Source organism: Thunnus thynnus, chromosome 21, assembly GCF_963924715.1.
Source record: "Thunnus thynnus chromosome 21, fThuThy2.1, whole genome shotgun sequence".
Classification (NCBI taxonomy): Eukaryota; Metazoa; Chordata; class Actinopteri; order Scombriformes; family Scombridae; genus Thunnus; species Thunnus thynnus.
The window spans coordinates 23305354-23331557 of NC_089537.1; the positions used below are offsets into that span (position 1 = coordinate 23305354).

General features: G+C 41.8%; 2 protein-coding genes and 1 pseudogene across 3 annotated transcripts in view; 2 read left to right on the plus strand and 1 right to left on the minus strand.

The window, feature by feature from the left end:
* Positions 1 to 7769: 7769 nt before the first annotated feature.
* Positions 7770 to 12158, minus strand: LOC137173817 (uncharacterized). The gene is made up of 3 exons (XM_067578904.1): positions 12084 to 12158; positions 11624 to 11857; positions 7770 to 11331 (listed from the first exon to the last, which is right to left on the minus strand). The coding sequence occupies exons 1-3, from the start codon at positions 12156 to 12158 to the stop codon at positions 8491 to 8493; spliced, it is 3150 nt and encodes a 1049-aa protein (XP_067435005.1). The 3' UTR covers positions 7770 to 8490.
* Positions 12159 to 13841: 1683 nt separating this feature from the next.
* Positions 13842 to 15713, plus strand: LOC137173818 (C-C chemokine receptor type 3-like; annotated as a pseudogene).
* Positions 15714 to 22973: 7260 nt separating this feature from the next.
* Positions 22974 to 26204, plus strand: part of LOC137172899 (C-C chemokine receptor type 1-like) — a 40561-nt gene continuing 37330 nt past the window's right edge. The window contains exons 1-2 of one of the 2 annotated variants that reach the window (XM_067577493.1): positions 22974 to 23785; positions 24017 to 24222. In XM_067577493.1, coding sequence (XP_067433594.1) covers positions 24017 to 24222 — 206 coding nt within the window. In that variant the 5' untranslated portion in view covers positions 22974 to 23785. The remainder of the gene's footprint in view (positions 23786 to 24016; positions 24223 to 26204) is intronic. The other variant, XM_067577494.1, reaches the window with a different exon arrangement.

Sequence of the window (26204 nt, forward strand, 5' to 3'; positions counted from 1 at the left end):
AACTCAGAATGTGACAGAAATATGAGGATTTATTAAAGTTAAATATATGTCATGGAGCAGAAGCTTATGGATTTGAATTTTACAGTTGGAGCAGTTGATAACAGCACAGCACAGAATATGTCCATTAACACTAGACCAAATTAAATGTTTTTAATAGGTTTTTTATGTTATAGCCTTTATTTTACGGCATATGATGACTACATTTCCCACATATAACGACTTGTGGAGGGTCATCCGGCCCACGCAAGCAAGTCCTTGGTCAGCTCCCTTCTATTCAATGGTGCCAGCTGTCAATAGTGGTCAGGTAGCAGTTTTACCACTGTCAGCTCCTGAGGTCTTAAAGGGAACACAGGAGGAGGAAGGTTACTCATTAGCCAGCCAAGTGGTGAGAATGGACCTTAAAAAACACCAGTAGTCAAGAGACAGGGAGAAGAGAAGGCTGGGACATTCTGTTCTGAGTTGAAAGTGATAAGTTGACTGTGAGAAAACAGGAGGGAGAGGATTTGTGTTTGCCCCTCACTCCTCTGCTTTCTATTTGCCTGCAGGGAAGCAACATTGCCATGGAGCACCCCTAAGACTAAACCCTGGTCCGGGAAGAATTTCAGTTCTTTCAAGTCCCCTTCACCAACCCTCCCCATTACTCAATAAAGTTATGTTGTGTTTGAGTCTCATTCCTGTGTCGGAGTAGTGATTCACTTGGTTTAAAGCTGGTTACAGTTACCTTCTAAAGCACAAATAAACAACCATCAAACATTCAGCAGGTGATTTACTGTGGAAACAGACGCTCATTTGGTGCAATTTGAAGCTGTTTGATATAAACACCATTGCATTATCAGTTAATCTGCCTGAAAGAGAAGAACCAGAGCACACAGGAGAAAAAAAACAGAGGCAGAGGCAATAAAACTAGCCAGCAGGAGCGTAGACAAATTTGATTGGCGGCAGAATCAACCAATGGAAAGCCGTAAACTGCTTCTATGATTCAATTACTGTTTAGTCTCACTGGTGAAGTTTATTAAGTCCATGTCATTTTAGTTGATATGATTTTCAATTTATACATATATATGCAGTTCTTGAGAAATAATAAGCAATCAGCCTGTTCTGAACAGGCACATTTTCAACACACACTGTTTGAAAAAATTGAATTGAAGTTTCCCATGATAATGGGGAAAATGATAAATATGAAGATCAATACTTATAGATTCAGTCATTACCATGGCAACATCACAGTACACACATTTCTTACCCATAATCACTGCACTTTCATAGATGTCCAGGGCAACTGCTCCGGCTGTCCATTGACTCCAATGTTGAGGGGCTGAGAGGCTAGCGGAGTGTTAGCCGCAGCATGACCGGAGGGAAACACAGCCAGCTAGCCTCCCAGTTAATGTTAGCCCCGGCTCTCCATGTGGATCCCACCAGAGCACCAAGCACCGGTTTGTTATTCAGGTTAAAGTGGGAGGAAGCAGCTGAGTGAAGTGGAGCCTGTGAAGGAAACACTGGGACCGTCAGACTGAAACAGTCCGTGGAGGAGCTGCTCTGTTCGGCTTCACAGATAGGAAACACTTTGGCTGACAGGATGTATCACTCTGTTTGAAAAAAACAACAAAACCTTCTTCTTTTTGGTTTATAACGGCGGTTGGCAACCAGCGTATTAGGTGCATTACTGCCACCTTCTGCTCCGGAGTGTGGACCAGAGATTAAATCCTACACATTAATCCTGTCTGTCTAATGAACTCAAAGAAAACTCTACTGCTCCACCCACTTGGCAGGTTCATCAAAGTTTTAATGCTGAGCTCCTGAACTCCAGTCTTCCTAAGTTCTTCCTTCATATATTGTCTTTCTTGATCATACTTAGTACAATCTATGCTTGCATGCATGATAGTCTCCTCATCCAGCTGGAAAAAAATATGTGCATATATCGGTATTGGCATCAGCAATCGGCCACAATGAGTTGGAAATATCGGCATATCGGATATCTGCAAAAAATCCAATATCGTGCATCCCTATTCTTTTTATTTTATCCTTAGTTGTGAAACACCTTGTAAAGTTAGTTTAGATATGAGTGCTGCAAACTATGATTACATTTCTGAGATATCATTGCTGACGATGGTTTACATGTCTATATAATGAATTAATGATATGGACAGTATGAAGAGCTGCACAGCCATGTGTAATGGTAATGCATAATGACAGCTGTTCTGCTGTTGGAGAACTTCACAACACAACTGGTGAAACTGCATTTCTACTTTCTTGTTTGTTTCGCTGACAGCTGTACAGCAGGCAGCGGACTGATATGATAACAGCTGGTTTAGGATGTATATTCATCCATTTATGGCTCATTGTGAGAGTGGAAATGAGGTTTGGGCAAGTGTGCCCAGTTCCTCAATGACTGAGATTTATAAAACAGAATCATGTGTACGCATGGCTTTATAAAACAATGCATGAGGTGCAGCAGTTGTTTTTACTGTGGATTCTGTGGTGCTTTTATGTGTGGAGCACTGGACCAAATGAATTTCCCTGGCTGGGATAATAAAGTTGATCCGAATCTGAATCTAAAAAACTGTCATCAAAAAGTCTCTCAGAAGTACAACAGTTGTTGTGCAACTGGCCCAGTGCCAAACTGCTATATGAAAGTTATCAGATGTGTGTTGTCACAGTAACACTAATCTTTCACCTCATATCTGTGTTGGTCATCACAGTAACACTTACAAGAGTGACATTTTAATTCCACCATGAAATACAGCAGCAAGAAAGACACAATTTCACTTTAATGAATTCAGAGATTATTTCATAAAAGTAAAAATTATATTTCATACATTCAAAATGTAAAGACTTGACAATGGGATTCCAGCTCTTTCTGTATGAAGGTCAGATGGACATTACTGAGCAGTATTGTCCATATCAGTGACATGATTTAGCACAATGACTGCAGTGAACTCCAAACAATTTTGTTCCCCAGGACACAGATCAGGTAAGAAAAAAGATGCAGAAGATGGAGATTGAGAAAAAAAACCCTAATGACTTCAAAGAAACCATTTTTTTTTTTTTTTACATTTTTGCACTATTTTCAAAATGATCTTCACACGTCAGGTTTGGTCCTGACTTCCTGAAGTCAACAACATTTCTTGATTTTTTAACATTTTACTCAAAAAGGACTCTTACGCACAGTAAAAGAATCCACTTTAGACCTGCCTCCCCTCCCTTGTTTTTATTACTCAGTTATTTGTTTATTTAACTTGGACCATACAGATAAGCACATTACACACAGGTAATGCAATACTTTATGAATGAAAACTCTACCTAAGTTCTATTTTTGAAGAATTTGACCATGGTGTCATTTTACCTTTTAAAGTTTTTATAAAATTATTACAGTCTTGATTATAAATTTGGAGGCCTGCACCCTGATAATCACAGAGTAGGATATATATTATAAATTATGGCATGCATATTAGGAGTGGGCCCGAATACAAATATGTTATTCGGCAAAGCACAAATAGTGGGTTCTTTTTTATGAATATTTGTTTCATACAGATATTTTAAAAATTATGACATGTTTGTATAAGCTGCATACTGGACCACGATTGGCTCCAAACTAGTTGTGATGTCATAAATCATGCTCCTAGTTTCAGATGAAACAGTCTTTTAGTGCCAAACTCCTGCCTTTACATCATACTGCACATTGTAGCATAAAAATTTAAGTGAAGGAACAATAAGGAAAAACACATTTTTGGGGGGACTTAAAGCTGACTACAACTGAGTCATCAGAAAATGTATTTACACTATACTATATGTCTAATTTCTTATAGAAACTTCTTTGGAAACAGTTGTGTGTGAAATGTAAGCAGAAGCTGGGTAGAGCACATCCTTTCACAACTGAATGTGAGAAACTAAAAGATTCAAAAAATACATGGCAGGAAATGAGTTTACATCACAAAACCATCCGACTGTGAGAAAACAGCTCAGTGGCAAATACCACAACATACATGTATGTTACTGTGGGTGTAACCTTTACAGATCTGGGCGTTTGGACGAATGATGAATATTCTGATGACATTGTGCAAGTTTTACTAGTTCATCACAAGTGAGATTATCTGTGAGAAACAAATTTCTTCATCTTTATCAGGAAAACGTTGAGACAGAAGCACAGACTGTAATAAACCACACCCAAAGTAGGAGGACATACTAGTATACAAATCAAACATACACTCATAACATTGATAGCATAAGAAGAATAAATCATAGATTTAATGCTGAGGACATGAAAAAATATTTATTTATTATATACTACTATAATCAGAGTGAATTCAGTACTGAGAGACAAAAAGACATCACAAGGAATATTTTAATACAATATGTTTTTGTATTTTGATAAATATTACATTGATGTTTCAAAAAAGACAGTTGTAGGAATATTATACAGATCATTTAGTGTTGCCTCTTTAAACTGTTGTTTCTGTAAAAAAAAAACCTTTAAGAACCTGGATGTATAATGCAATAATAGATAGTGGGCTGCAGGTTTCTAATGGTGAATAAAATGTAATTTTTCATGCAGTCCTGCAGCACACCTCACACTGCATTCCTAAGAATGAGCTATTATACCTATCTGAGATTTTTAAGTATGATAAGTATATAGTTTCATTTGTTAAATTAATCACTTTTTAATATTAGAATTGTGCAAATTAAAAAAAATGTAGTTGATTTTTTGGGGAGACAGAATGTATATATACAGATGGGTGACAAATTAAAGGAAAAACTGGTACAGTTCTGAATGCTTGACCCCTACAGTGAGGGGATCTGGTGACTCTGTTATGCAGCGGGGGGCATTCTGCTGGAAGTTTGGATCCACTTGTTCTGAGTCATCACCTTTATCCTATGATGAAACATTTCTATCCTGATTGGAGTGGTTTCTTCCAGGATGACAATGTCCCAATTCATAGGGCATGAGGAGTCACTGAATGGTTTGATGAGTATGAAAATGATGTGAATCGTATGTTATGGCCTTCACAGTCACCAGATCTAAACCCAATTCAACACCTGTGGGAGATTTTGGACTGAGGTGTTAGATAGTGCTCTCCACCACCATCATCAAAACACCAAATGAGGGAATATCTTTTTGAAGAATGGTGTTCATCCCTCCAGAAGAGTTCAGAGACTTGTAGAATCAATGCCAAGGCTGACGAACACCATTCTCTCTCTCTCTCTCTCTCTCTCTCTCTCTCTCTCTCTATATATATATATATATATATACACACACACACACACACACACACGCGCATGTGTGGACACAGGATGCATTCAGATAAAACTGAAGTTATTGGGCTTGGCCCTAAACACCTTAGAAAGGCACCATCATATCTTGAAGAGCTCATAGTACCGTATTATCCCACTAGAACACTGCGCTCCCAGAATGCAGGCTTACTTGTGGTTCCTACAGTCTTTAAAAGTAGAATGGGAGGCAGAGCTTTCAGCTATCAGGCTCCTCTCTTGTGGAACCATCTTACAGATTCGATCCGGGGTGCAGACACCCTCTCTATGTTTAAGAGTAGGCTTAAAACTTTCCTTTTTGATAAAGCTTGCAGGAAACCCTGGGTTCCAGGCCGAGCCTTCGCGGTCCTTCACAGTCCTGTTGGCATCCTTCCCTGGCTGTTGCTGTTGTTGTTGTTGTTATGATTGTTATTAGAATGCCTCCCCCTTTCCCTCTTTCTTTCTCTCTCTCAACCCAACCGGTCAAAGCAGATGGCCGCCCACCAAGAGCCGGGTTCTGCTTGAGGTTTCTACCGGTTAAAGGGGAGTTTTTCCTTACCGCTGTCGCCAAGTGCTACTCATGGGGGAATTGTTGGGTCTCTGTAAATTAAAGAGTACGGTCTTGACCTGCTCCATGTGAAAAGTGCCCTGAAATTACTTTTGTTGTGATTTGGTGCTATATAAATAAAAATTGATTGATTGATTGATTGATTGATTGATGGAGCTGTTGTGATGCTGCTGCTCTACTAATGTGCTGCTTATGCTACGCCTCCTGTGTAGATGTGGTGTAACATAAGCACTGCATGTAAAAACTCAGCTTCCACTTTCATTTCACCCTTATATTGACCACTGCAATGGGGCTTTTCAATACTCTGCTGTGCTCTCAAGGTCTCAATCTTGTTTGGGACACATCCGGCCTTGTCTTTGTCAGCCAATCCCTGCTCCTTCCAGACCCAGACACACACACACACACACACAGTGCTCCATGCTGTTTAGTACTATACTTTTTTAATGTGTATGATTTTCCATTTCTAGGTAATTTCTAATCGTATACACCTCCAGGTTTATAGGTCATATAGACTGTCACCCTCCTCTTAAGATGACAATGAGGGATGTATCTATATGTACACCATCCACTATCCTGTGGTTTCTTTATGTACCACACAGATGGAGCTAATCATGTCCATCACTGGTTACAATGAATCATCCTTTCAAAGCAGACCCCCACCAAACCTCTTGTGTCTACCCAAGAAGGCTTCTGTGTGTGAACTGTCCTTTTCAGAGTGCTGTTTCAGTGATGGGCTTTCTATAATGGAGTCTGGTTAAGGAGCAACAGTATGACAAGCTACAGAGGCTAATGATGACACTAATGAGGAATGCCAGTCATTGTGAAGGGATGATTTCTTCTTTGTTTCTTGCATTCCCCTGTCTCTCTTCCTCACCCTTCCTCACACTTTCTTGCCCCTCTTTTCATTCTCCCCTCATCTCATCTCACAGTGCTGTCTGGAGTTTTAGCTCCCATAATCGAGCTTGGCGGAATATAGGGTTATTAGAAAAACTGCAGAGAAGTTTGCAATTTTAACAGCCCACAGAGACACACAAATACTCACACTCAGAGTAAAAAAAGAGTATGAAAGGGTTCAAGTGAAAGCAGCCCAACACCAATCTAGACTTTGCTGTCTAAATGTATCCTGATGTTACTGTGGTTCTAACAATCAACTGGCTAATAGGCTTTCAGTCTCCTTCCCATTCTACTTACTGGTGCTGTTTCCTGTGTAAAAGCACTGAGTCAACCACAGTCTGTGGTACTAGATTGCTCTTTGGATATTTTTGGAGTCATTTGTTATTGACAGGGAACATCTAACTCTAAAAGCTTCCAGTAAATGAAACCAGCACAGCACCTAACCATCATTTCACTAACCAAGACCACTCCTTCTAGAATATGGATTTAATGGTTTATTGGGAGTGTGATGGAAGAGCAGGGTGAAAAGGAGGAAGGATAGTTAGAGGGATGGTTGGAGAGGGAAGGATGGATGGGGGAAGGGAGAGGGTCGGGGATGTGACGATGCGGGGGTGAGGGTTGAGGTCGTGGGATGCGGGATGAGGGGGTAGGGGTCGAAGGGATGAGGGTCGAAGGATGGGGAGAAAGAAGAGCAGGCGGGAAAGAGGGGAAGGAGGGAGTGGATAGGAGAGTGATAGATGAAAGGAGGAGAGGCATCGACGTTGGGGAGGTAAGTGGGAACAGGGGGTTGAGACTCAGGGTGGGGGTGCTGTCTCGATGATCTGGCATCTGTACGAGGCCCCCCTGTTCCTGTGTTTGAGCAGAGAAGAGAGGAAAGTTAGCGGGGAGGTCGGGTGGGAGGGACTTGCAAGCTGAGACAAAGGGGAGAGGAGCGGATATGGTGTGTCTAAATACCCTGTGGTGCGGAAATGGGTTGCGTACAAGGCGTGGTCTTTGGTTCCCGAACTTTGTTTATAAGTCTATAAACTTCATTTCACTAACCAAGACCACTCCTTCTAGAATATGGATTTAATGGTTTATTGGGAGTGTGATGGAAGAGCAGGGTGAAAAGGAGGAAGGATAGTTAGAGGGATGGTTGGAGAGGGAAGGATGGATGGGGGAAGGGAGAGGGTCGGGGGTGTGAGGATGCGGGGGTGAGGGTCGAGGTCGTGGGATGCGGGATGAGGGGGTAGGGGTCGAAGGGATGAGGGTCGAGGGATGGGGAGAAAGAAGAGCAGGCGGGAAAGAGGGGAAGGAGGCAGTGGATAGGAGAGTGATAGATGAAAGGAGGAGAGGCGTCGACGTCGGGGAGGTAAGTGGGAACAGGGGGTTGAGACTCAGGGTGGGGGTGCTGTCTCGATGATCTGGCATCTGTACGAGGCCCCCAAAGAGACTTCAACCAGAGAGGCGAGAATGGGATTTCTTAATGTTATCCGGGTCGTGATGGATGTAGGTATGAGAGTGGGACGAGGCTGGGCATGGTGCTCTGGGAATCGATTTAACGAAGAAATTGATTCCACTGAGGTAGGTCTGTATGGTGGAAGACTTGATCTTGAGTTGAGTGTGGGAGAATGTAATGAAGCAGGAGAGGTTAAGAATGTCCGGTGAAGGGAATGGGAGTCCGTGGGAGACGTGAAAGGTTTTGAAGGAATTCCAGCCGGTGAGGTATGGAGATAGTGTTCGAGGGGCGATGCTGTTGATGATGTTGTCCCGTGAAGTGGTGACCAGTTGTTCCAGTTGTGGGTTCAGTTGTAGATTGTGGCTGAAAACGGTGGGACTGGAGTTGGAAGAGGGTTGGAGGCTGGAGCTAGTTGTCTGAATTTCTGAAACATGAAACGAGAGAGTGAATCAGCGATTGCGTTTTTGTGGCCTGGAATGTGGAGTGCTCGGATGATGAACTGGTGCTGGGCTGAAACCAATGTGAGCTTGCGCACGAACTGCATGATGTCCAGATTGTGTGACCGGCCTATGTTGAGGATGTCGACGACGGCACTGTTGTCAGAGTGGATGGCGATGGTCTTTTTGGACCATTCATGCCCCCAAAGAATGGCAGCGATGACAATCGGGTACATTTCCGAAATGGTGGAGGAAGGGGCCAGGGAAGAGAAGTCGGGTGGCCATTCGGCAGAGAACCATCTGCCGCCGTAGTAACCACCGAAGCCGACTGAAGGGGCGGCGTCGGTGTATAGCTGGATGTCGTTGGTGTCTGTAATGTGGACGTCGTAAAAGAAGGAGATGCCGTTCCAGGAAGAGAGGAACTGGTGCCACATTTTTAGTTCCATCTTGCACGCGCTGTCTAGCGTGACGTGGTCGTGGATGGATGGGACGGCGGTGGCTATGGAGAGAAGGTGTGACAAGAAAGATCGGCCCTGAGGGATGATGCGGGTGGCGTAGTTGAAATGGCCCAGCAGAGAGAGTAATTGACGTTTGGTGCATGTGTTGGCCATGAGAAAGTTTTGAATGAGTAGAGAAATGCGGTGGAGTTTCTCAGTAGGCAGAGATGCTTGGAGTGTAATGGAGTTGAGGGTGATGCTGAGGAATTCCAAGGATGTGCTTGGGCCTTCTGTTTTCTCTGGAGACAGGGGAACGCCGAGATCAGTGAATGCGGAAATCATTGTGGTGAGACCGTATGACGGGGGCGAAGACAGTGGCGTGACTGTGAGGAAGTCGTCAAGTAGGTGGATGACGTACGGGAGTTTATAATTGTTGGAAAGAATCCAGCAGAGGGCTTCGGACAATGAGTCGAAAATTTTTGGGCTGCTCTTGCAGCCGAAGGTTAGACGCACGGCAAAATAGTATGCGCCCTTCCAGGAGACCCCGAAGAGGTGCCAGTAGTCGGGGTGGATGGGGAGGACTTTGAAAGCACTTGTGATGTCCGCCTTGGACAACCATGCTCCCTGGCCCGCGAGGCGGATGAGGGAAATGGCGTGGTCTATGGTAGCATATTGCATGGAAAAGTCCAGGCTGGGAATCAGGCTGTTAATGCTTGGAACAGTGGAACCGTGGGGGGACAAGAGGTCGATGATGAGCGTCTTTTTCCCAGAGTACTTCCTGGTTGCCACTCCGATTGGGCTGACTCTGAAAGACGGGAAAGGGGGGCTGGAGAAAGGGCCAATCATGAAGGCGTCATCAACTTCTTTTTGCAGTAGTCTGTCAACTGTGGTGGGTTCAGACAGGGCTGATTGCAAGTTGTTGCATATGTGAGTGGACTCAGGCGTGGCCTGCAGACCCGGATGGAAACTGTAGGTGAAGCCCTGAATGAGGAAGTTGACGAACTGGGTGTCTGGATGGTTTTGTAGGGCGGTGGCTAGGGCGTTGATGTTAACGGGGGTATTGAGATGCTTACACAGCTGTTGCTTTGTCGGGTTGTGTGGGCATGCGGCTCTGGCGTGGGCTCCCCCGCAGAATGAACAAGTGTGGAGGAATTTGCAGCTGGAGGAGCTGCAGCCGAGGTCGTTGAAGTTATTGCAGATCATCCGTCCTCCCTGGTAGAGGACAGGTCTCCCTCTCCTGTCCGTGCCTTTGGGGAGGGGGCCGAGGATGGACGGGTGATCTAAGGCAGGTTTGGGGGTGATGGATGGTGGGGGAGCCGCCGATGGCAAGTAGTGTGGCATGGCTGGGCTTCGCTTGTCTGTTACCGAGGCACGGGGCAGGGGGGCGGAGAGGGTGCATGCTGTGGCGGGATGGGAAGGGGCGCCGCACGTTTCGCAGTGCAGAGAAGCGCGAGCTGCGAAAACTCGGCAGTATAGCTCGTGGTCCAGTGTTCCCCAGTACGTGCCCTGGTTGAACTGTTGGAGGCGACCGGCGGCTTGGGAGGCGAAGAGGATATGATAGGTATAGAAGCCGTTGCCGCCAAAACGCAAGGCCAGGTCGAGAATTAATGACAAGTAATCATCGAGCTCGGACCTGCGGTTGGGGAAGGCTGAACAAATTATGTCTCTATACAATGAGAACGCAAAAGCGAACTCGGCGACTGTGAGGTCCTTGGAGCGAGCAGGAAGTGGCTGTTTAAGTTCCAAGGGGCCGAATGAGGTGAGCAGTTCCCTGGAGATGTGAGGATTAATTGATGTAGGGTGAATGAGTTGAGCGAGATCAATGTAATTACCGGTTAGGATCTGCTGCCTGAGGGTGGGAGACACGGGGGAGGGCCGGGCGGATGCTAGGGGGCGCACTGGTGGCTGGGCGGTGGCCAGGGTGTAGCTGCTGGATGGAGGTGTAGGAGCCAGGAAAAGGCCGAGGCTGGCCGTGTGTAAGGCTGTAGGATAAGGAGGTGCAGGTGCTGTAGTACAGGTAATGCTAGAGTGCGGGTGGTGGGGAGGAGGGGGGTAGGGGAGGAGACAGGGAGGGTGAAAAGAAGAAAGAAGAGGAACAGGTTGGGTGTAACTCGTGGAGCTGCTGGGGCCCGCTGTTGTTTGTGCCGTCTGAGCGGCTGCCGTGGTTGGTGCGGGTGGAGGAGCAGCTGAGATGGCCGGGAGGGAAGGGGCAGCAGAGATAGGAGCCAGAGAGGAGGAAGGGATGCTGGGGTGATGGGATGTATATGCGTGGGATGTAAGTGCGGCTGAAGAGAAAGTAGGAGGAGGAAATGGCTGTGGAGCAGAGAGAGCCTGCATAGGGTTAGAAGCAGACTGTACTGGGGAAGCTGAGGTTGCTGAGGAGGAAGGTGTGCGTGTGGCGGAGCGACGTGCCGTGATGTCACGGATGTCGTCGCGCACGCGACGTCAGGAACCCGGAAGATCGTGGGAAGATAGACGGGAGAGAGTGCTGTCCTGCAGGGAGTTTGTGTATAATTTAAACAGTCTTGCCTTGTTGTCGGTGCGGTGGAAGGGAATGTTATTTTGGCTGAGAAAATGCTTTAAGCGAGCGAAGGTCCACTCGGACATGTTTGGGGCCGAGGAGCGGTCGGTACACCGGTGGCGAGGAGCTCCTCTTGGGCGGGCTCCGGGATCTCGAGCGAGGCTGGGGTGAGCGTCGGGAATAAGTAGCTTCCTTCGGACGCCGAGTACGGGACCTTCCCCTGGAGCCGCTGGGGATCGAGGGCTCTACGATACCGTCGTTGACGGAGGATGAGGGCCGAGAGGCCGGGATGAGGGAAACCGAGGAGCGCAGGCGAGGCTGCCGGAAAGATCGGACGCTGGGGGACTCCGGGACTTCGAACAAGTCCTCGTCCGAAGCGTTGAGGATTTATGCTGGTGTGTCACAGGGTGCTTGCAAGCTGAGACAAAGGGGAGAGGAGCGGATATGGTGTGTCTAAATACCCTGTGGTGCGGAAATGGGTTGCGTACAAGGCGTGGTCTTTGGTTCCCGAACTTTGTTTATAAGTCTATAAACTTCATCTAACCAGCACACACTTGTACATGTGCACACCTGTGCGCTTGAACAGATTTTTCTCTTCAAATGGGAGAGTCTGAAACATCAAGACTAAGTTTTTTATTTATCCATAAAGGTTCCCTTGTGATTGTGGTTGTACAGTGCTGCACAGCAATGGGCTATGAGGTCAAACGCTTTCTTAACTCCACTGTAGGAGGGTGTGACCTCTGAGGAAAACATAGTCTTCCTCAGTCTTCTTTCCCTTGACGTAGCCACCGCACTCTCCTGAGGAAGCAGTGGATGAGAGGGGGATGAAAGGAGGGAAGATGAGGGGAAGAGATAGTGGTAGTAGTAATTAAAGTAAACATGTCCCCTTGGCACTCCATTAGAATCTGCCTGCATTTGATATAAGTGGCCTAATTATGCAAAATGCCAATGGACATTATACAACATGTAATTCCGACCAAGCAATCTGATTGATCAACTAGACACTTAGAACATGCTCAAATCAGCATGACAGCGACCTAGCTGTGCTTAAATGAAAAATGCCTCATCACTAAAAATATTACTCCGTCATTCATTAGAACTACAGACTGTAACGTTGCACTAACAACAGTCACTGCTGGGTAGACGACAGGTGGTTGACTTGCATTGCGGAAATATGTGAACTTGGCAAACTTGTTTTTTTTCTGTTGTCATTTTCAGCTGTAACTGTAACGTTTGAAGATATGTAGTTAAACACTGTGGTCCAACCTATTTGACATTCCTGTTAGTGTCATTGTTAGTGTCTTTTGTTTGTTTTGTTTTGTGGGGGGATCTGTGGTGATAACCCGGAGTGGAGTTCTGGGTGGTCTTCCTTTTATGTTTGTGAAACTGGATTGAACTGAACTGATAAGGGGTTGTGGGGAAAACAAAACAGACTCTTTACCGAGTGGATTGAACTTTGAGACAGTGGGACGAGTTACACATGCACACACCCACACACACACTGTAAAAGCTGAACCCTTCTCCACTCTTAATTGTTACCCAGCATCCCCATACACAGCAAAACTTAGCCATTTTCCCTTCAGTTGAGAGTATATCTTAGGTTCCACTTTGGCATCCTCCATCAGCTGTGCCGGTGTGTCAGTGACACGGCGCTACTAGCTTAAAAATATATGTGAAGTTTGTGGATGTAGTAGACTCTGTCTATGGAAAAATTACACCATCTCGTGTAATATTGCTTAATTGCGTGGTGTAATCATGAAATGTGCCAAGTGAAAAAAAAAGAGAAAACCTTGCATCCTAAGAGTGGAGTGGATTATGGCTTATTTGTGAGTGTTGATGAGTGTTAGTGGGTAGAGAAAGCAGAGAAGAGAGACAAACACACACACACACACACACACACACACACGCACACACACTCAATTAATCAATCAATCAATCAATCAATCTTTATTTGTATAGCACTTGTTATACAAATACAATGTAACGCAAAGTGCTTTACACAATAAAAACAATACAATCCCCCATTTCGGGGTTCTTAAGTTTTTCACTTGTTGACAAGGCTTTAATGCCAGTGCTTGCAGTTTCACATTGAGTTCAGATATCTAAAATACAGTTAAAGAAGGCATCAGGAGACACGGCAATGTCAAGCTGTGTGTCATGAGCATAGCTATGGAAATTGATGCTGTTCCTCCTGATGATATTTCCAAGTGGCAGCATATAAAGATTAAAAGGAGGATGACCTAAAATTGAACACCGCAATTCATTTTATAGCTATTAGATGAACATTCATCAATGCTAACAAAAAATTTGTGCATCACAGTTGAGGAATCAACACTATGCGCTGCTCTCTAGTGTTGTGGTGTGGCTGGTCAGTGGTCTGGCGTGCATCCCACAGATGATTCTCCACACAACTTTTTTATATTCCATCAACAACTAAACATTCTGTCAGGAACATCCTGGTATCTTGACATTTATTGATGTAGAGAAGCTGAGAGATTCTAGATTTTACCTTCAACTTTTCCTTTTCTTGCTCTTTCCTCTGATTGTTATTGTGTACTGCTATGTTAGGATTGCTATCACTGTCATATCATCCAAGATAGTTACCAAGTTCAAGACAGTCAGGCTGATATTTGTCATTGTCCTGTTGTTATATGCTGGACCCCATTCAACATTGTACAACTGATTCATGATGATGACCTGTGAGGAAAAGCAGAGGAGGGGTTATGCACTTCAGGTCACGCGTGACATTGCCCACATTTACTTCTGCATCAGTCCCATCTTCTATACATTTGTTGGGAAAAAGTTCCAGAACTACTTCAGACAGCTGCTGGTGAAACGCTTCCCAGGGTTAAAAAAGCATATTTCTGTCAGTCAGGTCAGCGGAACTAATATGAGTTGACTTTTAGGGATGGGAACCCCTTTGTATCTCAGGCCTGCCATGTGTTCAACAAACCATGGTTTTACAAGCAACTGAAGGAAGTATGTTAATGTGGAAAGCAATGACATAAGTAGGGATATAATTTTGTCTATAGCAGAAGTAAAGCCAAAATATAAACCATAACAACATCCACATGTCAGTTAGCTATGTTGCTAATTTCACCTTTCTTAAGCAGGTGAGAATATGTTTTGAAAGTTTGTTGTCCAGCCCAAAACAAAGCTGCTATCTCCTCATCATGACCATACCACAGGGGAGGCCTTCTCTGCAGGTCCTAACATTTTTGAGAGGTGTAATTTTTAGTTCATTAAATATTACAAATTAGTAATTACAATGTTATTGTTAAAATAATTTAATTAGTTATTAAAATTATGTATGTGATTTTTAAAAATTGTTTTGTTTCGATTTCAGTTACTATCATTACCATAAACCCAGTATGTGGAGCTGGAGCTGGATGTGTCTGCCTCTGCCTGTGCTTCTCCATACAGCTATCTCCCAGGGCCTGCTGTGTCCTTGGTTGCAGGCTCTGCTCATAGAAAGCATACTTGGACAAATATAGAGTGACAACAAAATTAACCAATCAAAATTTGATTTGCGGTGACTGTCATCATATCAACAAATAAGTGCAGGTGTCTTTGTGCCATGGGGCTCGCAGGGCTCACACAGGCAGGCATTGTAGAAAGGAACGAAGGATGGATTTTGTTTTCAAGTGACTGGTGAGTCCTGCTGTATTAATTATCTATAGAGTTGATTAAGTTTGTTGTTGGCAATGCTCGACTTCGCTGCTGTGAGATATATGGCCTAATTTCTATCTTTCAGAAAAATTTTCCTCTATTGTTGGCTGATTGTTGAGCAACATGAGTGAATGTCTACCATTGGAAGACCAGGTAGGCAGTTTTGCTAATGCATGTGTGGGAGAAATAACAAGGTTAGCACAGTTTCAGCTTGTTGAGCCGGTGCTTTGAGTAGATGAGTTGAGTTAACAGGTGTCGGAAGGTGATTTTGTATTGGACTTATTTTTAATGACATAATTTGCATATTTTTTCGATTTTAGTTGTTGGTGATGAATGCACTTTAGCCCCTTTTACACAGCCCGTTCAAAGCGGGAATACTGCGCCTGTAATCCACCTCACTGTTCTGTATAAAAGGTATAGACACGGAATGGGGGGGCAGAGTTGCTCCACCAATAAGCCGGTTATGGAGGTAGTCGCAGAGCCGGATTGACTTTCTGTGTAAAAGGGACAGAAAAGTCTAACTTAACTTTTAACATTATCAAACGAAGAGAAATGTCCTCCACTCGTCCTAGTCACATCTTTCTACTCACTTATGGCAGAGTTTACTGTTCTGATCAGTCTTATCTCCGTCACACCTCTGAATCTGGAACGCCGGCATGCTATGTAAAAGCACACACGGTGGCAGCTTTACGCCGGCTTTGTGTGGTTCACTGTAAAAAAGCAAAGGCGGATCCTCTTTATGGCTATAATGCAGGCTCTCTGTATAAAAGAGGCTTGTTTGTGTGTAACCACTGAAGGCCCAGTGCAAGACCCCATGGTCCACTACTGCCATGCCATCATGACATACGTAAATGTGGACAGAATAGTTATGTTTAGCTCAGCTGTTGGAAGAGATGGATCCCTACAGAAAAGCATGCCGTTCCTTCCTTGTATATATAGTAAAGACTTTTTGTCAACTATTTGAGCTTGATTCTCCAGTGATTTTTAAGGTTTTATTAAGGTTTCATTTAGGTTTCATTAAGGTTCATTTAGAAACTAGTTTGGGAGACCTTCTGTCCTCTAGTGGTCAGAAGTTGATAAATGACACTTTACATTTAAAGTTAATGTGCCAAGGGGTACAGGGTCCTGGTTGTGGTTATGGTTAAATAATCTAATAATCAGCATCTGCCATAATCCTATTTTCTAAATATTAACACCTGTGCCTGTACCTGTGCCTTAACAAAGTGAAGGGCAAGGGACCCATAGTTCCTTTATCCTTACATAGTTGAGCAAATTTTAAAACTCTTCGTAAAGGACTTTTGGATGTTATACAAAAAGTGTCTTGCTCTGTATTTTTGCCATACAGCCTAAACTCTCATTTTTAATGACTATCTGTATCTCTGACAGCTTTTCATGACTATACTTAATTTGGATCCTCACTAAAATGTCAGTATAGTATGTAAAAAAATAAAAAAAAGTTTTAGTCCTCCTCAAGGCTGATTAAGTGTAAGAATTTACGTTATGATAATACACCAGACAGTGGAGCTTTAGCTGCATCCAAATAAAACAATGAATCAAGCATCCATAATCATTGCCCAGTCATTTTCAATGCTTGTAAAAATATCTGCTCTGATTTTTGGTTTGGTTAGTTTAATCTTGTGTTGTTTATGTGTTTTTTTAGTTGTGTTTATAACGAATCATGTCCTTTTACAAAGACAGTTAATGATGTTTTACAGTAATGATTCATTCTTTGTCAAGTTGGTCAAGTTTTATATAAAGCACATTTTACTTGGAAATAAAACAGTGAAAAAAAGGAATTAAAAGCTTAATGGTTTGCTGGGTTTTGTTTGGCTTGTGTGTTTGCCTAAATCTAAACTATTTGATTAAATCAACCCTTTTAAATCATCGGGCTACATGTTTCTTTTCTTCACATCACACATATTTCCAGAATATATGTACATACCTTTTCAAATATGCCTTTTACTGAAAACATTCTTTTCAGAAAGCAACTGTCAGGGATTTGAGTAGAAGTTCAAATACATGTTTCTCATGTCCATGTTCAGAAGAGGACAAGACTGATTACATTGCTGATCTGGGCAGTGTCCCCCACATAACCAAGAATTGAAGTTCAGAGCTAAAAATGTTGTCATGAAGAGAACGATTACAAAAGGATTACAGGGTCACTTCCCCCGCATTACAAAAAAATACTGCTCATGCTTTCTCACTACCAGTTTTAATTTTACTCGTCAAAGTTTTTGACTTTAGTCCAGACTGAAATAACTATTAGCAAGTATTGGATAAGTTGCCATGGAGTTATGTACAAATATTCCTTTTCCCCACATAATGAATCCTACTGACTTTGCTGATCATTGACTTTTCATTTAGCACCAAATACTGGCAAAACTGCTGTCATTCCCATCATCCTCAGTTCAGTCTCCAGCTATCTGTGATCAAATATACTATATTTTAACACATCCAAATTCACAATATAGTTGTTCAAATTTAGAAAGGTTTCTCTTTCTTTTGTCAGATAAATACAGGAAGTAGTGTGAAATTTGATATCAGCACATAACTACTCACCCAACAGTCATAAAGCTGTTGCACTGCAGATAAAATCATTATCTTATGATCAATACATCATCACAGAGAACGTTAGAGGCGAGTGTTCATGATGAATTCACAGAAAACGATTTGTCTTTCAGAGTTGCAATATCCAGAGTTAACATTTGCAAATGCAGATCTCCCAATGTGCTAGGCTGAAGAGATACTGAATGAAGTTCAGTGTCAGTATTTGTACATGCATCTGTGTGCATCACAATCATCCAATATTTGTCACCCTAACAGGTATTTCTAATTAATTCATCGTATCTTTAGGGAGTTACTTTCGTTTGAAGGCCAAATCCTTATCTGCTTTTCCTCCCTGTACTTTCCCTCTCTGTCTACGTCTAATGAGAAGCAAAAATTACAGTGACCAAGTTCCACAGCTCGCCTTGATGGCACCTGTTGGGAAAAAGAGACAGGAAATCTTACAATGTGCTTTTGGGTATAAAGGCAGCATAACATTATCTTAAGACAATAACATACAGGTATAAGTATCCATTTCCCTCCCCCCTTATAACATTCCATGCTAACATTAAATCTTCAATTATCTACCCTGCGTCCTGTGAGCTCCGTCCAACCCAACAATTGGTCAAGTTCAAAGGTTCCTCAAAAGAAAAGACTCCTGACAGAGGTCACAGGCCAAACCTCCCTCCTCCCAATTGACATGAGAACGGTAAAAGACTACTGTGTGTTACTACTCTATTAGTGCCATGAGACTAAAACCTCAAAGGCTTGAAGAGGGAAAAAATCTCTAGAGGTACTCTGACATCTACAGATGTTTCTCATCTCATTTGTGTGCTTTACCGCCGTGTTACCACGGTGCTGAGTAAAAGAGGGGGCTGTACTCGGGCTGCACTAGATGACTGTAGATGCTAGGTGGCAGCAGAATCCTGCTGACAGGATTTTAAGATAATACCCCCTCCAACCACAATGTAGTTGCAATGGCAGAGAGGCGCTGTCCATATTTCCCCTCGATAACTCCGCTGGAAGTGAAGCGACTGCAGAAGAGACTGACCGACTGCAGTGAGCTATCTTTTTGTAGCTTAGTACCACACATATTGGACTTGTGTGTGGCAATCATCAGACATCATCAACACTCAGTTAATCTGAGGTTCCGGAAGAAGTCATGTTCAGGGTAATTTTTGTGATCAGTAAATTGTTATTTTCAGCTGAACTGGTTTTATGTTCCCTCACCTCAACAGTGAAGCTCCAAAACGATCTGAGACAAATGTAGATGTGAATGTTTATTAGACATGTGTGGAGGGTCTGTCATTTTTAAACTTTTTGTTAAAAACAGCAGCATTACAATGATTTGTCCCCACAGAGGTTACAGTCCTGCTTAAAAGCTGAGAAGATTAAACCTGAATGACTCCAAGGTGAGGATTAGGATTCCTTTCAGCGGCCAGGTGTGTTGAGAACAAGTTTCTATCAGAAGCCGATCTCCTAGAAATATGTGAAATGTCCACAACCTCTTAAGATGCATTACATTTATGTACAAATATTCCTTTTCCCTACATAATGAATCCTACTGACTTTGCTGATCCATTGACTTTTCATTTAGTGCCATCAGCTGTTTAAACCAAATACTGGCAACACTGCTGACATTCCCATCATCCTTAGATCAGTCTCCAGCTATCTGTGATCATATATACTGTGTTTTAACACAGCCAAATTCACAATATAGATGTTCAAATTTAGAAAGGTTTCTCTTTCTTTTGTCAGATAAATACAGGAAGTAGTGTGAAATTTGATATTAGCACATAACCACTCACCCAATAGTCATTAATCTGTTGCACTGCAGATAAAATCATTATCTTATGATCACTACATCATCACAGAGAACGTTAGAGGAGAGTGATGTGGAAATTCATGATGAATTCACAGAAAGCGAGTTGTCTTTCAGAGTTGCAATATCCAGAGTTCACATTTGCAAATGCAGATCTCCCAATGTGCTAGGCTGAAGAGATACTGAATGAAGTTCAGTGTCAGTATTTGTTAATGTGTGTCAGTATTTGTTGATGTGTTAAAATTACATGCTGGTACCATGGAAACAATGTCAGTGGAAAGTCAATTAGGATCCTTTGTCGTGGTAAACACATTAATGCCCTGGTTCAACAACGTCACACCATGGACAGTGGTTAATATTGTTTTCTAGTTTAGAAAACTTAATTTGATTGTTATTTTTATTGTCATTTGGCTGAATTTATTATAGTGCCTGAGTTACAATTATTTGTTCTCTAAAAACATTGTACTGTGTGTGATAAAACTGTCATTTTTATGTTTGAAGGAATGCCAGAGCTTCAGCTGTGTCAAATACGGTAGATGCAGTGTTTCCCCTATGTTCATTAGTGTACAGGAACATCTGCACTGAGTATGGGCTGGAATTCCCGAGGTCGGAATGGAAGACACCTCCTAAGGCGGTTGAGAATGACCGTAGTGATAGACGTAGCAATCCCAAGCAACAGCAACATCAGGAAGAAGGAACACGAGAAGCTTAAAAAATAAAAGATGTGGAGAGTAAAGGCAACTGTGGTGCCAGTGGTAATTGGAGTGCTGGGGGCTGTGACCCACAAACTAGGAGAGTGGCTCCAGCAAATTCCAGGTACAACATCTGAGGTCTCTGTCCAGAAGAGTGCAGTCCTAGGAACAGCTAAGACACTGCGCAGAACCCTCAAACTCCCAGGCCTCTGGTAGAGGACCTGAGCTTGAGGAAGACACACCACCACCAGGGTGTAACCTGTACAGATCTGGGCATTTTGAATGAATGATAAATATTCTGATGACATTGTGCAAGTTTTACTACTTCATCACAAGTGACATTATCAGTGAGAAACAATTTTCTTCATCTTTATTAGGAAAACGTTGAGACAGAAGCACAGACTGTAATAAACCACACCCAAAGTAGTAGAACATACTAGTATATAAATCAAACATATACTTATAACTATGATAGCATAGGAAGAATAAATCATAGATTTAATGCTGAAGACACCAAAAAGTATATATTTATTATATACTACTATAATCAGAGTGAATTCAATACTGAGAGACAAAAAGACATCACAAGGAATATTAAACAGAACATTTAGTGTTGCCTCTTTAAACTGTTGTTTCTGTAAAAAGAACCTTTAACAACCTGGATATATATATAAAAAGTGCTATGCAAAGGTTTTAGGCACTAAAATTAAAGTAAGAATGCTTACAAAAATATTGCTATAAATTGTTTTGATTTATCTATTAACTTCTTACAAAGTTGAGTAAACAGCAGAAACCTAAATTAAATCAATATTTTCTGTGAGCAGTTTTGCCTTTAAAACAGTAACAGTTCTCCTCAGTACACTTTAACAGTTTTTCATGGTAACTTGCAGGTAGGTTGTTGTAACCATCCTGGAGAAAGAATGTTCTTCTGTGGATGTATTATTCAGGCCATCTCAGGTGCTTCTTCATGTAATCCCAGATTGACTCCATGATGTTGAGATCAGGGCTCTGTGGGGGCCATACCATACCATCTGTTGCAGGACTCATCATTCTTCTTGTTGCTGAAAATAGTTCTTTATGACTCTAGCTGTATGCTTTGGGTCATTGTCATGTCATGAATAAAATTGGGGCCGATCAGACACCTCCCTGATGGTATGCATAATGGATAAGAATCTAAACATCTAGGGTGCCTAAAATTTTTGCACAGTACTGTATATAAACTTATAGTTGCTCATAAGTGGAGTGTGAGTGTTCTTTTTTAAGAGTGGCTTGATGACGACAGTTTTCAGGGCCTGTGGGAAGACACCTGAGAGAAGAGATGTGTTGACAATCTGTAGAATATCTGAGGCCATGCAATTTGAAACAGTTTTGAAAAGCCTGTAGGCAGAATATCAAGGCCCAAGAGCAGGATTTCAGATGTTGTATAATGTCCTCCAGGTTTTTATGGTTGATCGGATGGAATTGTGTCATACTACTCAAATTGATTTTAAGTGGACACAGGGACAACGCATATCCTGCACCTGATATGGAGGCACTGACTGTTTGTCTTATTTTCTGAATTTTGTCAGTGAAGAATGAGGCAAATTCATTGCAGGCCTTGGTGGATAGAAGTTCAGAGGCTACTGACACAGGAGGATTTGTTAGCCTGTTGACAGTAGCAAATAAGGCACGTGCATTATTATTATTTTTGGCAATGATGTCAGAGAAGAAGGACCACCTTGCATTTCTTAGTTCCAAATTATAAATGTGTATTCTCTCTTTATAGATGTCATAATGAACCTGGAGATTTGTTTTTCGCCACCTGCGTTCAGCTTTTCGACACTCTCTTTTTTCCATTCTGACCAGTGTGGCATTTCTCCATGGAGATCTCTTCTTACCAGAGACAGCCTTCACCTTAGTAGGTGCAATGGCATCAATAACATTTGTAATTTTAGAACTGAAATTATTTACAAGCTCATTGATCGAAACCCAAGAGAGGGCGGGTATGACAGAGAAGGCCTGAATAAATATTTCACTGGTGTTTTCAGTGATATACCATTTTGTGATTACCTCTGTTTGGACATTTGTGTGCATGGAGATAGCACTCTCAAAGAAAACACAGGAATGATCAGAGGGAGCAACATCAGTCACCACAACCTTAGAGATGTTCAGACCCTTAGATTAAGTCCAGGGTGTGCCCCTTGTTGTGTGTGGGCTCCATTACATGCTGAGTCAGTCCATAGTTATCAAGAACATAATACAGTTCTTTAGTCCCTCTGTCCTGGGGGTTATCAACATGGATGTTAAAATCACCATCAATAACTACACAGTCAAAGTCAATACAGACAATAGACAGCAGTTCAGCAAAGTCATAAAAAAAGGTTGCACAGTATTTAGGTGGCCTGTAGATATTTAGAAATAAATAAATAAATAAATAAAATTCAATTAAAAGCCAAGCCAAAAAGATAGGTCTTAAGTTTGCTTTTAAAATATCAACATTCTCTGCAGCCCTCAGGTCATCAGGAAGGCTATTCCAGAGACGTGGACCATAGTAATAAAAGGATGCCTCACTGTGGGTCTTTGTTCTGACTTTAGGGATAATTAAAAGGCTGCTACCAGAAGACCTGAGGGTTCTAGAAGGTTCATAAGATAAAAGCAAATCTGATAAATAGGTCAGACTAAGACTATTAAGAGCTTTATAAACCAATAAAAGGATCTTGAAATCAATTCTGAAACAGACAGGCAGCCAGTGCAGAGACTTTAAAATTGGTGTAATGTGTGCTTGCAGCTGAGTTCTGAAGCAATTGTAGTTGTGATATATTTTTTTTAGGGAGACCAGAAAACAGAGCATTACAATAGTTAACCCTGCATAAAAGCGTGCAGTGGTGTCTCAGTATTAGCTTGAGAGAGGAACGGTTGCACTCTGGCAATGTTTTTTTAAATGATAAAATGCATTCTTAGTGATATTTCTAATGTGGGGTTCAAAACTGAGATCTGAGTCAAAGATGACTCCTAAGTTTTTCACCTGTTGACAGGGCTTTAATGCCGGTCCTTGCAGTTTCACATTGAGTTTCTCTCTCTGAGCTTCAGTGCCAGTGACCGAGACTTCAGTTTTGTCCTGGTTGAGCTGTAAAAAATTCTCTGCCATCCATAATTTGATATTTAGAATACAGTTGAAAAGGGCAAGCTGTGTGTCACCAGCATAGCTATGGAAATTGATGCCTTGCCTCCTGATGATGTTTCCAAGTGGCAACATATAAACTTTAAAAAAAGAAGGACCTAAAATTGAATCTTGTGGAACACCACAAATCATTTTATAGCTATTAGATGAACATTCATTAATACTTACAAAAACCTCTCCATCGGTAAGATAACAAACACACACACACACAGACACAGACACAGACAGAGACACACACACACACACACTGGTACTTCCTTCCCCTAGCTGGCTGACTTATTATTGAGTTGAGCTGTGAGTCAGACAGTTCTGGTCCTCAGAGTCAGACAACAAGGAGAAGCTCCTCTGCTGGCCAGGTGGTAAGTCGTCTCAGCTCAGCCTGATCCTCACTCCCACAAACATCTGATTTGAGCTCCTTGGAGGTTCAGTTAAAGGGATTGTTTTCTAGCTCTCCTTATTTGCATGCTTTACAGAGGCAATTTAATAGCTCTTATAGTTTGGTAATACTACAATTTTAATTTCAAACTGACTGCATCGTTGCATCATATTGTGAATGCTGTGTATGACGGTTGTATTTGTGTTTCTGACAGATGTCCCTGCTAACATTTGAGGAAAAGATGGAATCAACAACTCCTGATTACTACTATTATTACTATGAAGACAATGACAATGGGACGCATGGACCATGTAATAGGGACAGTGAAAACTTACTGGGAGCTCAATTGTCCACCATTTACTACTTCATGTTTTTCTTCAGTCTCTTTGGCAATGGGCTGGTCCTGGTCATCATCCATCGGTGAGTAGACAAACAAAACTCTCAAATTCAAAAAAAATATTGGTTTAGTAGTTTAAAGCAATTAGAGGTAGCAAATGTACAATTTGTAAACTTGTAAAATACACACAACCCTTACTATAATTACCTGTGAATTACAGGATAATTGAAATAGTCTACAAAGAGTAAATTAAAGTTGTAATCCTCACAATTTAGCATCAATTGTGATTTAATACTACATATCCCAGAATTCTGCGGGCAGCAAACACTAGTGAAGCAACTACTTTGTTAAAAATACAACAGAAGATGAACTGCTACAGCTCTGATACATTGTTAGGAGAGTGAACAGTGAGGCTGATACTAATGAGATAAAATTATAAACAGTAGTGCTGGATTATAGTCACTTGTGTATGTGTTGGCAGTTTGACTCAAGTGCAGAAATGTGGACCCTGCCACTGACAATTAAAACTACTTTATAGACAGGTTACTAAATGTAAATGCATTGAATGGCTATTGCTCAAAAATGTCAAAAGCAGCATTAAAAATGGGGTTTCATTAAAATCATAAAGATTATAACTTTATGAAATCCAGAATGTAGAAAAAAGTATTACTCTCATCAATTAAGTTAAAGTTTCATACATAATGTTTACATGCATTTTAGATGTATGTTTTTACAACTTAGTATTTTTAATGCAAGTGAATCACCATTTTAGCCATTTCCTACAGTCACTGATGTAAATTAGGCAGACAGAATATCTGAACACCCCAAAGTACAATGCTATAAAATTTAGCAGCAACACAAACTACAACCTCCAAAATGACCATGAAGTTCAATCAATACCTCTTAAAAATGATAACCTTCATGAAGGTACGATGTAGGGCTGTTGTATTAAATCATACTACAATACATAATAAATTGGCAACTGGGAGTAAAATGACATACATGTTGATAAATGATTTTATCAATGTTGTAAGATATGTGGGAGGCAGAATAGACAGAGTACATAACAGGTTGGGGCACTGGTTTTAGACCAGTGAGGGGGACTGGTGGATTTGACTGGAGATGTCATCAGGTTGACAGAAAAAAAAGACAGACTGGGAGAGTATCAGACAATGAAGGAGTGTAAGGAGCTTCTTATTCTTGTACCCACTGAGAGAGGAATATTGTAGCTATTCAGTAGGTAAAGTTCTTCTTTCCAAGACCCCTAAGAATTCCTCTACTCTGTCTCTGTCTACACCACTGCTCTCTCTCTACCTTTGTGAGCAAGCAATTGTGAAAATATTTCTGATGTTCATGGAAACAAAAATGAGATGAACTCTGTAAAGTCTCCTTGGGCCTTGTACTGTAGAAGTGTTTATAATACAGCATATTACAGAGGGTTGAAGAGATGTTATGTCAACTGCATGCTGACAAGGGTGAGAGCTCAAGAAAAGTAAAGAACCCATTTCTATTTCTATATCTATGGGACCATTCATAGCTCAGAGATTACAAATGAAATCTCTAAACCAGCCTCATTTTCTTTTGTCACAAAGCTTAGTTGAAATCAGTGATGTTTCAGTTTAACATTCTTCTGGATTCAAAAGCCAATTAACAAAAATCAACATTTTCAGTGCAGCTTTTTCAACCACAGGCAGAATCGGAATGAAATGAAATCAATATCACTAATGGTCCTTAATGCATTAACATCTGTAAATGATAGAAAATCGCTTATGATGCACAAAAGCTTAGAAAGAAAAAAAAGTTTTGATAATAGTAAGCAAATAGCTCAATAACAACAATGTGATGATAATTAATAGATAATAAGATATTTGAGAGGTTCTCTACATAAAAGTGTCTGAAATTTGTTATGTTAATCTTATTATGGTAGTGCTTAGCAACATTGTCTCAATGTGATTCATGTCATACTTTTGGTAGAAACATAACCTTTGTCCACTTTGGTTGAGGTTAAGTGCTAACCAAGAGCCATGCTAGCACATGACGTTGCTGATGTTAAGCAAGCATAATG

What these genes read in the sequence shown, in the direction of transcription:
- LOC137173817 (XM_067578904.1), bottom strand. Translation starts at nt 12,158, where the DNA reads ATGTTTCAGACTCTCCCATTTGAAGAGAAAAATCTGTTCAAGCGCACA. An exon ending in ACATGTACAAGTGTGTGCTG is followed by an intron (nt 11,858 to 12,083) that starts GTTAGATGAAGT and finishes TCTTTCCGGCAG; the next exon opens with CCTCGCCTGCGCTCCTCGGT. An exon ending in CGCTCCTCGGCCCCAAACAT is followed by an intron (nt 11,332 to 11,623) that starts GTCCGAGTGGAC and finishes TCTGCTCCACAG; the next exon opens with CCATTTCCTCCTCCTACTTT.